The sequence below is a fragment of the Polistes fuscatus genome, unplaced genomic scaffold, assembly GCF_010416935.1.
Source record: "Polistes fuscatus isolate 324 unplaced genomic scaffold, CU_Pfus_HIC Scaffold6, whole genome shotgun sequence".
Taxonomy (NCBI): domain Eukaryota; kingdom Metazoa; phylum Arthropoda; class Insecta; order Hymenoptera; family Vespidae; genus Polistes; species Polistes fuscatus.
Genome location: NW_025113140.1, coordinates 4,663,867 through 4,679,629, shown reverse-complemented (window position 1 = coordinate 4,679,629; position 15,763 = coordinate 4,663,867). Strand labels below are relative to the sequence as shown.

The following is a 15,763-nucleotide window of genomic DNA, read 5'->3' as shown; positions in this document are numbered from 1 at the left end:
AATTTTTTTTAACAATTTGTTAAATCGGGTTTAATCAATTTGACAAATAAGTGAATCAATTAATTCGATGCTTCTGATATTCAATTTATTGCATATATTTATTGCTACGTTTATTTTTTCGTCAAGTAATTTTCTTTTGTAATTGTCTGATAAATGAAATAATGTTATCAAAATTAACGGAGACCATTTTGAATAATTAATAGATATTTATATGATTACTTTATATATAGATATTATATTTGTTTAAAAACTTACCGAATCAATAGCAATATTTAATAATTCACAAAACTGAATTGGGAGAAATAAAAATGTTGAAAAACCAAGATTAGGAAAAAGTTAGTTCGGTGAATTTTGAAATGTTTCGAACTTGTATGATTTATGGAAGAAAAATAATCTTGAGTTAAAATGTTTTAATGTTTTAAGTTTCGTTAAAAGTGGCAGCTGTTTCATGTTACGGTTTACGCATGCGTTCCGGATCAAATAGACCAATACTTTTCTCTCTCTCTCTCTCTCTCTCTGGTGATTCTCATTCCGAAAGGTTTTTGGAAAGGAAAGAGGGGATGTGTACGAAGAGAAAAAAGAAGGCTTACTTAGATAAAAAAGATAGCGAGAGAAATAAAGAAAGAAGGATGGAAGGAAAAAGGAAGAAGAAGTTTAGTTTCCAGTCCAGTCACGTAAGACTTTATCCTTTGACATCGAAACGGGCAAAAGTTCGACTTATAGAGAAGAGGGCACCGGGATGAAATGCGTTCGTGCGTGTTTCTTATGTAATTCAGGAAAAGGGAAAGGGCTGGGAATACAAAGAAGGAAAAGTTTTTTGCTATACAAATTCAAATGATGTCACAGGAATTACATAAGACAGTTAGTTTCTTGAATAGAATTTAGAAAACTTTTGTATTGAATGATATTATTTTGTGTTACAACGTTATTTTTAATACTATTTTAAATAGATGCTATATATAAATTAATTTTAATTAGTTTATTATTATTATTATTATTATTAAGCAAAGAAAAAAAAAGAAAGCAGGGTAAAATGATATCAATTATTATTTTTTGATTTAATTTGATATTTTTTATATTTGATTGACAATGAAAAAAAAATTAAAAAATATAAAAATTTAACATAAAGAAAATGTTATCGATGAAGTTTTCGAGGAAGAAATCGAGAGTGAGTAACAAGTACTTCTTGAATGGTTCGTTTTCTTTTCGAGTGGTATATAAAATCAAACTAAATGGATCGTAGAGATCGATCGAAGGGCTTGGAAAGATCGAACGATCGAATCACCAACATGATATTTCTAAGCTTTTATCGAAAAGTGCTCGTGCAAAGCTACCACGTGAACGAGATGTGAAAACTGACCAGAAAAATCATATTGATCGTCCCAAAGGACTCTTCTATCTTTCGAAACAACCCAAAAAATATAAATAAATAATTAAAAAAGTAAGTTAAATACTATAATAAATACGAAGATAACGATCGTATGTTTAACGGAGTTGAAAATAAATAATTTTCTTTTCCTTAATGACCAATATGAATTTCTAATGGGAATAAATTACTTCAATATTTATTGATTATTAAATTTTTCGAAAATTTACGTTTAATTTATATTAAATAAGAAAAATATTACAAATTTATATATTTTGCTACTTTTTTTTTAAATACATATAGCAACGTCGTGATCGATTATGCTCGTTAGAGTGGACTAGATAAAGGTGAAGGAAAAAAATATGAAAAAAAAAAGAAAAAAAAGAAGAAGAAAAAATTAGGACAACATCCAGTAGTAGCTAGGCATTTTTACATAAAATAAAATAGAGATAAAAAAAATGGAGAAAAAGATATCTTATTTCCAACGGTAAGAACTTAGCACTCCGGTTCACGTCTCTACGTCATTGAGAATTTTATTGCGTCCCAGTTGGCTTCTTTCCTGCGAGCTTAAAGGCTTCTACACCAAGCATTTGAACACGGAAATCGAATTAAAGTCGTGACACCGAAGATTCTTTTCTTTCTTTATTTCATTTTATATTTATAATCGTCGTTGTTTGTTACATACACGTCACATATAACTTTTTTTTTCTCGAATAAATGTATCTAATTATTTTATATATCGATTACGATTATCGATTATGTATAATAATATATGTATATATATATTTTTGTTTTTTGATAAAACTAATTTGTTATATATACAAAAAAAAATGAAATGATTTTACGACGTTGAATAATTAAAAATAAAAAACATTATTAAATAATAATTAATATGTATGTTATGTGAGTTTAAGAAGTAATGATATAATTGCGTTGATTTTTCTTGTGTGATTATCTATCGTGTATATTTTAGTTAGTGTGACAAAGAAATGATCTTGTCTCTTTGTTTACTTTGGAAATCTTTATTTATATACCTAGTATTATTATAAGAGAGTCATTCCGTTTTCTGCATTCGTTGCATCAACTACGATTCAGATTTACTTCATTTATTTCTTTGTTTTTAAATGAATGTAAATAATAATAATACTGTATTGTTAGAATAGATAAACGTTAATCCTTCATACTACGAATGTAATTTTCAAGTACTGTGTACTTATACATATACTGTTAGGATGTTGTGAAAATAATTTTCGTTTATTTAATCATAAATTAAAGAAGATCTTTATCCGTATTTAAAATGTGTAATGTTTGAAATGATCGTAAATGATTAATTATTTTCTCAATTATCTTTAATATTGTTCTTACGACTATTAGCATGAGCCACCACTGCATCTATTTTCTCGTTACCTTTTTAACTGGTCTCTGATTATTAGTCTCTGAAACTAAATTAATTTCTGATCTGAAATTAATCTCTGATCAATCAAATACATTTATATTTTTTTTAAATTATTTTTTTTTTATATATCTAAATGTTTGCATTATTTCATATCAAGGATAATAATTAAATATTTCACAAAAGGAACACCAATGTTAATTTTCTACGATATTACCTGAATCTTCAAAATTACATATTTATATACGAATGTGTGTGTGTTTTTTCTTTTTAGGTTGAATTATATTTTTCATCGAAATAAGGATAATTTTCTTTCAAAATTATATATTTAAAAATAAAATTATTTCCTATTTGATATACATAGAAATTGTTTTAATTATGAGTAATATTACATACAATTTTTGTACAGTAAAAGATAGAAATTTAGATGGAGAAGATATTTAAAAAGACTAAAGAAAAGGTATCGTTTTAATTCATTTGTAAGCTTATCGAGCAAGCTTGCTCAATAAGCTTACTCTCTATCTTTTTTTGGTACGTTATTTGTCATAGTTTCGCAAAAGCTGACGTTTTAATTAAATTCACAACCAATACGATTGTAGCGAATAATAAAAGAAGACCAAAAAGAAACAAACAAACGAGTAGTTAGTCCCTGTGATAGTAAAATGCGAACTAAAAAAACAGAGTACAATTAAATTTTAAATTAAATTCGATAGAAAGGTTTTGTCTTTTTTTTTCCACACAATTTTTGACACCATTTGGACCATGAGAATCGTATCACGAAGATGCAGAAGAAAGAATCATTCATTTCACTCAAAAGTAATAACTTTATATAACATTTAAAAATGAACATAGGTGTGTGTGTCAGGTGTGTGATACTTTGACTTCTACGAATAAATTCAAATATACTCATTATAACCAATTAATCGATAAAAGTAATTTAAGTATTACTCGAGTTATTTTGTAATATACTGAATTTTTATTTTAATATGTTTATTTTTCAGTTTATATGTGAAATTGCATCTTTTATAGTTAGGAATACGAATACCAGTATCCTAATAAAAAACTTGAAATATATGTAAGATTTTTTTTATTTGTTTATTATTATTATTATTATTAAAGTAATAACGTTTAACAGTTATTAAACGATTTAAGAATATAAGAGATAGAACGGTAAGCATCTATAATCTAAATTAATAATTTATCGCCACGAGATGTAAGGTGTTACCTTTTACGCTGTAATCCGAAGATAACAGTCATAATTAGCGAAGGACACGCCGAACTCGACTCTTCGTCTCTTACCGTCGTCTTTTGTGTCCCTTCGCCGTCCCCCGTTGTCTTCAGCCTTTTTCTTTCACACCAAACACGTGTCGTATAAACAATGAACTTTTTCGGACTGCCCCCACCGGTCCTTTCCGTTGCCTATTTATGCCTAACATCCCCTCCATCGTCTCTCGTCATTTCCTGGCATTCTTTCTGGAAACTTCCCGATGATTTCAGAACACGAATAAAGGCTCTTCTTGCACTTTAAAATCGAGAACGTTCGAGAGACTTCAATGGAGCCACATAAAGGCGACAAGTCCAGACGGTGTAACCTTACAGCCTAAACAAATACTCTAATCTAACGCAACGGTTCCATTCTCTTTCCTCAACCGATAAATTCATCCACCCATACTCATACCATCACACATATGACAAATAAAGGCCTACAAAGAAATCGTCTATTAATATTTCTAGAAACTTCGACAGACACACTTCTCGAATATTCCCTAATCCCCACATAGTTTTAGGAATTTTTTTTTATTTGTACGGGTAATTATTACAATTGTTTGATTGAAAAAATTATATTGACAACAATGATAAATATTATCTTTTGTTAAATTTCAAGAATATAGTTTCTGCTGGTGTCAAAGTAAGGCTGAATTTTAGGGTAACATTTTCAACTGATACTAATTCGTTTATTTGAACAATAAATTTTCTCAATACAGTAGCAGCTATTGCTTTCATTTGGATTATACCAAATATTTGACCTAAAAACGTAGTATTAGCAAAACATTTACTTTGCTGATCAACTGTTTTTTATTATATATTAAATAAAATATAAAAAAAAAAAAGAAACTACTTAAGTAATATCGTAGAAAATTAACATTGGTGTTCCTTTTGTGAAATATTTAATTATTATCCTGGATATGAAATAATGCAAACATTTAGATATATAAAAAAAAATAATTTAAAAAAAATATAAATGTATTTGGTTGATCAGAGATTAATTTCAGATCAGAAATTAATTTAGTTTTTTTTTAATTATAAATATATTATTTTTTTTTTTTTTTTTTTTATTATAATTATTATATAAAATAACAGAATTAATATTATTGTTAGAACAATAACTTTAGTAATAGAAAACATATTTAGTTAAACAAATTATAAATTATAAAACAAGTTAAAATAGTTTTAAATTACTGCTGGATCTTCTTTTATATGCTAAGAACAGATATTGAGTTGATACTCCGCAGTGACTTTTTGTATCTTTTGTGTCTTAACAGAAACTAGGAAAGAATCATCAAACGGGTGCCTATTTAAGTGTGACGTCCCGCCACGCTTATAATTTCTTAACATTATTTTTTCCATTGAAATATTCAATCTCTCTTGGTACTTTTCCTTTACATGACATACCGGGAACCTCCTCCTTACTTTTTGTATGTATTCGACCTATTTGTCCTTTACGACAGTGCACTCGCCTTCCAAAAGTGAATAAGCGCGTAAGACAGTATCAGGTCCGTCAGCAGAAACTGAATATCTTGCGACGGAATTTAGCTAGAAATTATAGGCGCTAGAGCGGCCTGAATAAATATTAATACTTATTAATTACTGCCACTGCGCGAATGACGCAAATGCAGCCTCGGCCGGTGCGACTTCTTGGAATCCTCGCGGAACTGATTATGACAGCGGAATGCGCCCGTGTGAATAGGTGCAAGCAAACCCCCATCAGAGTTAACATCGGTCTATATACATCAAAACTTCTGTAAGTAAATGTATCCAATATTAAATATCTTAAGAATCAGAGCTACGGAGAACGGAAATTAGCATTCACCCCCAAAGATTTTTCGATTTCCTCCTTATTCCTCTTATATTTACCTATAATCAAACATTATCTGCCATTATTTACTACGATTTAACCGTTAGGAAAGACGAACCTGCCTGGTTCTAGCTATACTCTGTGCACGCAGATTGGCTAATAAGGACTTTAGTTGTAAGTATTAACGTTTTGCATCTCCGGACGTAACATAAGCAAAATCAAGAGAGTACTTTTTCCAGGTTTCAAGGATACCGTCAACACGAGTGGACAAAATTAGACAAAAAGATGTATTTTATCAAATTTATTTATTTATAAAATTATAAAATAATATTAAAAGCGAAATACGAATTTGACGTATCGTGAACTCATCGGATCGCTCATGTACCTGGCCGTATGCACTCGCCCAGACATCGCCTACGCGGATAGTTATTTCAGTCAATTCAACGACTGTTATAGAGCCGAACACTGGACGGCTGCGAAAAGAGTTCTTAGATACCTCCAGGGAACACACGATATGGGACTGAAGTTTCATCGCACGGGAAAAACACTGGAATATAATAATACTGTTATTTTATTTAATCAAATATATATCAGATAAATTTCGTGAATATAAAATAGTAAAAAAATTTTATGGACAAAAAGCATATCCATTGATTGGAAATCTGAATATATTACTTGGTGATATGAAAGGTATACTTGTATTTATTATTTATAATATCTATATTTGTGCGACTTCTTTTCAATAAATTTGTCTTACAATTAGATATAACTCAAAAATTAATAAACATGTCTACAAACTATTCTTCGCCGTGGCGACTGTGGATAGGCCAAAAATTAATCATTGGCTTGGATGATCCTGAAAATATTGAGGTAAGATTCATCAAATTTACTGCACTTCTTTAGAAACGATTTCCCCGAATTAGAATATCTTTTATTTCGGCTTTTGTTTATATCAATTTTTTGTTTCCTTTTTAGATTCTACCAAAAGTTCTTACGGTTATGAAAAAAGTTCTGTATATAACTTTGCAAAAAATACTTTGGGTAATGGATTATTTACTGCACCAGGTAAACTATACGTTCACATGCTTTCTTCTTAATTAATAAAAAGAAAACTATTTATACCCAACTATAATACAGTATTATTTAAGTATAAGACTGCTGGTAAAAATAGTTTTCTTTTTTTATGATTGCATATAACATCTATACACCCACAAATGTATAAATGAGGATCTCTCTTTTCCTATTTTTTAATTAATAAATATATAAAAAAGACACTATAAATATTTAAATTAAGACATATTCTCTTATTATTCTCCAGTATTCAAAGAACAAATGCTTTCGACTTTCATGGACGCAATAATAAAAAATTCAAACAGACTAGCTAATATTTTAGAAACTACAAACGGAAAAAACGTAGATTTTATGCATTACATACATTTATGTACGATGGATATAATATATGGTGAGACTTGGGAATTCTAAAAAATATATATGAGCACATTAATTTTCTAAAAAATTTTTTTTTGTACTGATAGATGGCCTATTGGAAAGTGATTTAAATTTGCAGAGCAATTCGGATTGCAAACTTGATGAATATATGTCGGAGTAATAATCAGAAGAATATTTTCAAATTTATAATATATTCTAACATTATTGCATATTTGTCTTCTTATTGTGAATTTTATTTTTATTTAGAGGGATGGACATAACTACACAAAGAATAATGAAATTCTGGTTACATCCAAATATTATATTTAACAATTCATCTATGGGGAAACGGCTACAAGAAATTCTTTCCGCCTTAAATAAAATAACAAACGAGGTAAAAATACCAAGAAACAATTTTTGTTTTAAATTGTCTAATATCAAAAAATATATTAGTTTGAAATAAAATAATAATTTATTTATGTATATAACATTTATATTCGTTAAGATTATAAGGAAAAAGAAGGATTCAATGAATAAAGATAACTTTACCCGGGAAGGAAAAGATCCACATGCAAGTAAGAATAATCGTTTTAAAAAATATTCTTATAGTAATGAATTTATGGATAATACCTTTTATAATAGCAATAAATAATACATATTATTATTCTCCTCTAAATAAAGGAAAAGATACTAGTCCATTTTTAGATGCAATATTTAAATCCTTTTACGAGACCGGAGAATATTTGGAGGCAGATATTCGTGATGAAATAAATACAATGATTATCGTAGTAAGATGAATTTATTTTAGACTATATAAAATTTTGTTTCATTCAGTAAAAGTAAAAAACAATTTGTATTAATTTTTAGGCAAGTGATACTGTTGCTACTGCATTAACATTTTTATTTTTAATGTTGGCCACCTTTCCGGACATTCAAGTACGCTCAGATAGTACTTATGCAATATTAGTTATTATCTTTTAAAAATCAATTATATTTTCAAACAAAACTTGTATCATGTATTCGGCTTTTTCAATTCCAGAATCAAGTATATGAAGAGTTGTACGATATGTACGGCTCTAGCAATCCAAAGGATGTTCCTATTAAAATAGAAGATACTAAGAAAATGAAATATTTGGAACGAGTCATCAAGGAGACATTACGTCTTTTCCCTCCTGCACCACTTTTTGGGCGAACTCTATATCGCGATATAAAAGGTATTTTTACATATAATAAAATATTTTTCGTTTATTTTTAGTAGTAATTATATGATTATTTATTTTATTCAGTGAAAAATAATGTGATAATACCAAAAAATTGTGAGGTATTTCTTATAATATTTTCGCTTCACTGAAAAGCTAAATATTGGACTGATCCTTTAAGATTTGACCCGGATCGGTTCTTGCCTGGAAATTATAATTCTAAATGTATTCTTCATTGCTATAAATGAATTATTCATTGCTATAAATTTCTCTCATAATAGAAAAAAAAGCTTTTTTTTCGAATTTAATTTAAAAAATATAGTCTAAAGGCCTATGTTTAGCAGACAGCTTGTATTTTACTAATATTCAAATTTTGTCCAGTTAATCTTTTATACCTAGTATACATTAGAAGTAAACTAATTAACAAGGAGACTTTACGGTTATGTACCAATGTATTTTTACGAGCTTTTGTATACCAGTCGTACACCTTTAAGGTACACTCCCGGTAAAATATTTTCGTTCACTGGTCACCCAATTTTGAGAAAAAATTTTTCAAAATTTACTTTTTTTCGTACGGGTGTTTATATTCCTATAAATTCAACTATATGTTAAGGGACGTATTGCTTAGGTAGTGGTGTTCTCGCCTGTTGCAACGATGGATTTAGAGTTCGATTCTTCTTGGAGAACCTTTTTTTTTATTAGTTTTTTATACCTATAAATTTAAAAAATATTTTTCACGTTTATTAATTTTTAATTATTTAAAGGAAAGAGAACGAAAGTTATTACAAAAAAATTAGAAATATAATAATAAAATTTTTAAAATCTTGCGCAAATATTTAGAGACTATTATTTTGTAGAATAACAGTTATCATTTTATTTTTTACCCACTAAACACAATAAAAATATATACAACTTTAATAGTTATAAATAACAATTATATATACTTTAATCATTAAATATTTCATGCAAAACATTTAATTTGGTTAATCACATTAAGTATAGGGCCCTCCTTATTAATATACACAACATTGATTATTAATAATAAACGCCAACGCTATGTATGGCTGCAAGGAATTATGTGATTGTCAAACGGATCACTTCCTCTTCGTCTCCCGCTGTGTTAAGTATTGTACACAGGAACAGCCAATTTTCCCACGTTTCATCATTTTGGTCCTTCGAGCTGGATGTGTTCTGTACTGCACGTAGTTTCCTCTTTCACACCCGAAATCTTGGAGAATATTCTCGCTTTTTGTGAAGAGGATCCAGCTCGAAGGACCACAAAATGGTGAAACGTGGGAAAATTGGCTGTTTGTGTGTACAATATTTAACGCTGCATGATACGTACATAGCGGTGGCGTCTATTACTAATAATCAGTGTTGCGTACAAAGAGGGCCTTATACTTAATTTGATTAACCATAATTAATTCAATAAGAATTTAAATTACACATTATTTATTTCCACTAATTTTTTGTTCGGATTGTTAAAATACAAGAGCATAACTTTGAACCTACAATAAATCGATTTAATGTTTAATTTCTTTCGAAAAGTTTTTCGAAGTTTTTTCTGTGATTAAAAGACGAGGGAAAGAAAAATCACAAGAAAGTTATATCGAACGTTGAAGAAGTCTCTCGAGTGATGTTTTTACTACAATAAGAAAGCGTAATAAAGACTTCAGGAATCCCTTTGAAAATTAATGAAGGGAACTCGAGAACGATAGGCGTTTGCTAGGATACGTTTAGATAAGGATATTACACAGTTGTCCTACATTACAATTGTATCGTATCTCTTGTCAGGATCGTTGGAACAAGGGATTAGTAATCCTACAAGTCAGACTATAATAATTTAGTTCTATTCATTAAATTACATTGTAAATCAAATTACTAAAACTTTCAACAACAACGAGATCAACTTTACACTAAATTTCTTTCGAAACTTTTAACAAAAATCAATCAATAATAATGTACGTAGAAATGAATTATTATACAACATTGATTTAAATATTATACATAATTAAATCAGCCTTCATTGTTTATAGCGTTTAATTATCAACATTTAAAATAACGACACATTTGACAATCAATCGTAACAAGAACTATTAATAAACTAGTATCAAAAGATTCACATAAGTATTTATTTAAAAAAAAAAAAAAAAATGTACGGAATAAATTTCCACACCTAATAATTGTAAAATAAATCTTATTAATTATTTATCCATTCAGAAAAAAAACAAAAAATATAGAAATAAATGAATTAAATCATTAAATTGACAAAAATGTTTAAATGTATCGCTATTGGATGGAATGTTTTTACGATATTTAATGTGTATAAAGTAGTTATAAATATTTTTCTTTTCAATAGTATGTTATTATAGATCAGTATTTGTAAAAAAAAAAGAAATTGCTTATTGTTTGTTTTTCGATAAAACGACAAAATAAACAAGTGCCGTATAAGCTTTCTGAAACTCCAAGGAGAAGGTTGCTTCACGCATTTCTTACTAAGGAAATCGAAAAAGACGTTAGAAAGAGAACCTGAACAAAGCTAATCCACAAGAGAAGTTCGTTCTTCTTTCTGCTTTCATTTCTCACTTCGTTGAATTGCAGAGGTATCGTTTTGAAGTCAGAGAAATTCATAATTCATAACTTCTTCCTTAGAATTCTAACAATTATAATTCGACTCTATAGATATATTTAAAAGATAATGTTAAATTTATATATTAGAAATTATATTTTCACTTTAAATTATTATATTAATTTATTGTTTATATTATTTTTTTTTGTAATAAGAAACTAGCAGCTCCGTTGAAGAATAAAGGATGTGTATATATATATGTATATTTATATTATATATTCTCTATTTATATTAAATAATTATACAATAATATAATTGAAATATATTATATTACTATATTTAGAATGTAATAATTGATTGTAATTAATACAATTTTAAAGATCAAACTAAGAAATAATATCCGTTTGCTTAGATCGTTACCTATAATAAACGGGAGTCCGATCTTTTCTTTGTAAAGTGTGTCAACGTGCAGAAACCAAAAAAAGAAACGGATCCGGAAAAAACGAGAAAAATAAAAAACCATATAAATCGACAGAAGAGAAAATTTATCGCAACGATTACTCTTGAATAATATATGTTATACATATTTCATATTGAATTTATTTCACTTTTTCAAAATTTATAATAATCATCTTTACCTTTGTTAAACAAATTTTATTATTTATTTGAGACACCGAATTAATTTCTACATTCAATAATTTTGATCGTTATTTAGATTAATAATATATCTTTGTAGAACATTTTATTTAAAAAATGTCTAACAACTTTGTAGATAAATTTCACAAATATAACAGTAAATTAAATATATATATTTGTCAATAATAATTTTTACAATTTTTAAATTATTATAACAAACATATATTTTTGAGTATTAATATATTTTTTGTTATATATTGAAGATGTTAAAATATAAAATAATTATTATCAGTAACTTTAATGAAATCTTGTAAGATGTTTTGAAAATCTTTAATCATTGCTATGGTTTAAAATTTATATTTATTAAGAAACAAGTATAACAGTGGGGTATCGAGATAGCAGGTGGTAAAAAGATTGGCTTAACTTTGTCGTCTATAATATTTCATCGATTTCCAACTGATATTTTTATTATTTTTCTTCATCTTTTCTTTCTCTCTCTCTCTCTTTTTATACTCTTGCTAATAAAATAAAAAAAAAGCACCGTTGTATCATCTTAGATAAATTTTCTCAGTTGAGAAAAATTGCAATATTCTTGTATAAATGAACGCAGCAGGAACTTTTATAAAATTTCTCTTCTCGAAGATAAAAACTCTATCGATTGTTAGGATGAAATTTTTTTTCATTAGGTTAACTAATTTTTCACAATTTTCTATACTTATATTCCCATAAGGATATTCTTTCGGTTAGATTATTGACATGTTTGCAGTTTGTAGACAAAAAAGAAAAAGTGAAATTAAAATGAAAAACTAAGTTTTTTTTTTTTCAGTATTCCCAGTACAACCATCGTGTCCATGTCAGATGACATGAAAGTTAGGTTCGGTCAAGTTTAATCCTGTGTCGAAGCTAACTCTCGAACATCAAAGTTTCTACCACAAGAGAAAGAGAGAGAGAGAGAGGAAGAGGAAGAGAGAAAGGGTGAAAAGTTTTTTAGAGGATATTACAAAACTTCATTTGGTTTAAAAAGTGATTATCGCTCGTATTGTTTTTTGTTTCTTTTTCTTTCTTTTTCCATTTACTTGATCAAACATTAAATTGGATTAGAATAAAATGTTTACAATATTTTCTTTTAATCGTATAACTTTTTGTTATTTAATTCATTCAAGTAAAAAAAAAGATTATCGATACATATATATTGAATTTGAAATGATTTATCAATTCGGAGAGAGGGGGGAGAAATTTTAAGAACAGAAAGAAGAACGAAAATATTGGGCTTGTACTTTTCGATGCGGTCGAACAAATTTATTCGGCAAATTTGCCTTATGTATTATACATATTGATTTATCATAGAATTTCAGTGCAAGAGAAGTCTAACGAAGCATAACATTGGTCGATTCGTTTTACGCTAGACTTATTTTAAAATTCGATTGCTAAGCAATAATATGTCTTTAATAAATATGCTTAGTCGGTCACTGAAAAAGTAAAAAAATTATAAAAGTTTCAATTCGCGTCAAAAGATCATTAAAAAACATGTTTATACAACGAAATAGCATTCGTACTTAATTGGATCTAAGAATTTAAAGAAAATATAAACAGAAAAATAAAAAGAAAAAAGTCATGAATGTTAAGAATAATTTTTATTTAAGTTTCAATAGAAGTAATGTTTTTTTTATGTTGAGAAATGAATTCTCTGTAATGTTTTTGTGTTTTTCCCATTAGGAAAGAAAGTTCCAGCTTTATTATTTATATGTTATTTGTTTATATATTATTTATATGTTATTTTTTTTTTTTTAATAAATAAAACCTTCGGAATTATATAATTTCAATTCATATTTTTCTTTCTCGTTTTAATCGATTGCACATAAATATTTTTGTACGTTATTCGATTATATTAATTCTTTATTTGATTGTTTTAAGATGCAAACAAAATTTTATCCGGTTAATAAAAGAAGCTTATGAAACGTAGGAACAAATATTCACCTTTTCTTACTTCTATTAAAGTTTTGATACAACAAATTCGTTTCCGATTAGCAGACAAGTTTGCCGTTCCGTTTTTAGACGTTAATTCGGTTCGACTTGTTTCATATTCGTTTGAACGAACGTGGGAATTTTGACGATGATCGCAATCAGTGTTTCAGATAAATCGATGAAAACAATTTAATCTGTTAATATCTATACCAAATTATAATGATTTAAACGAATTAACGTTACGTTAGATTTTGTATTTGAAAATTGATTGAATTTCTGCAAATATAATCGGTTTTCATATAATATTCCTGTAGGATAAAATATTGTTTAAGTGTGTGTGTGTGTTTGTTTGTTTATTTGTGTGTGTTGTTATACATATTAGATTTACAATGGTATCGTTTAAAAGGAATTATACCTATCAATTTATTTTCGTATTTTATTCAATTATATTTTACAAAATACAACAAGCGTTGAATTTTATCTGACTGTTCTTAATGTATAAACATATATATATATGCATATAGATCAGTTTTTATGAAGATTATAAAAAATGTATATCAAATTAAATCTTTCTGATTGCAACCATACAAAATCCTTAAAAATTTCGAAACAATAGGTCGTCCTAGCGTTATAATCCTGAAAGCTCCCAACCCAAGTATATATATATGTATATATATATATATATATATATATATATATATATATTATTTAGTTTATTTTTAACTTCGTTATATTCGACGCGGAGATGTGTTTAGAGTTTATCGGTCGAACAAAGCAGAGGATTAAGCAAACAAAGCAAACTATCATTTCCAATATCGGATTTAAAAGAAAATTTACTCTGTGATAACTTGGATAAAGAATAGAATAGATTGGAAGGAAAATATCACAATTGGTTTCTTCGTTGACGTTCTAAAATACAGTTTAAAGAAACATATATTCATTCGACATGATAATCAATCCATTTTTTTTAGCAACAAGTAACGTCATTTATTTATTTCCTAATTGAAACTTTTTATAATTATTAAAATGTTATCCAGTATAGAAAAAAAATCTTGAAATTGCTTCGTGTGTATTGCATAAAAGAATTATAAAAATTTGTTACTAAAGCTTTGCTTGCTATATATATATTTTTAAATTGCCAAAATTATAACAAACGACATATTTCCGGTACTTGTAATAACACTTATAAGAATTTTGATTTATATTTTTTTCGTTTTCTTTGAAGTTATCTTTTTGAAATTATCTTTTTATTTTGTTTTTATGCGAGTTAATGAAATAGAACTTATAGTCAATAATATAAAAAAAATACTACAGTCTGTTAATGAAGTAAAGCAGAGTGATGTAGTACAAAGCTGGTCAACAAGTATTTCACAAAATGCGAAATAGTAATTAAGCTTGTAAACTAAAAGCGTGTTTAAGCTCGTGTATTTAATTTAACTGTTTCCGACAGATAACAGAAGTAAACGAAATGAGTGACGAAGATAATTCCGACGCTTATTTTAACCACGTGTTTGTATTTTTTTTGTATTTTTTTTCGTATTTTTTTCAATTAATATAATCGTGTAAACCTAAACGGATTAGGAATAAAATTGTTTTCTCTCGTAATGAGAAAAGGAACTTAATGAATAATAATAAATTCCTTCGTTTCTTTTTTTTATGAAAACTTTACGTTCTTTGCAGATATTTTCTTAGAATTTCTTCCTTGTTTGGTTTGAATTTTTATCTTCTATTAGTTTTTCCTTTATTTCATCTTATTTTCGAGAGTTAGAATACAGATAATATACACAAGTATAGATGGATATAATCAGGTCTGCATCCGGTACCGGAAATTACTGCTTGCGGCATTCTCCCGGAAATTCGAACGTACATCTCTAATAGTAATAAGCGGGACCACTTGTGCTTGCTAATCCACTTCGTTGCCAGCTGTTATTATGGTCTTTGGTAATACATATATAATTTATCTTTTAGCATATTAATGATATCTCACAATTAGTAAGAAACTTAAGAAACTTAAACTGTAACTTTGTATCTGTGTTAATTCTCTTCGGACCATATTTCATCAACTGGTTAACAGTTCCGAAAACATTTTTAATTCTATATTTTCATTTAAATTCTATCATTGCCGTTTAAA

General features: G+C 27.5%; 2 protein-coding genes across 4 annotated transcripts in view; both read left to right on the top strand.

Annotated features, from left to right (window-relative positions):
- Positions 1–15,763, top strand: part of LOC122523344 (dopamine D2-like receptor) — a 145,779-nt gene that overhangs the window by 71,356 nt on the left and 58,660 nt on the right. The window lies entirely within an intron of this gene.
- The window catches only part of LOC122523349 (cytochrome P450 4V2-like), a 46,020-nt gene continuing 38,345 nt past the window's right edge, over positions 8,089–15,763 (top strand). The window contains exons 1-2 of the mRNA XM_043645028.1: positions 8,089–8,199; positions 8,303–8,477. Of these exons, the coding sequence (XP_043500963.1) occupies positions 8,173–8,199; positions 8,303–8,477 (202 nt within the window). The 5' untranslated portion in view covers positions 8,089–8,172. The remainder of the gene's footprint in view (positions 8,200–8,302; positions 8,478–15,763) is intronic.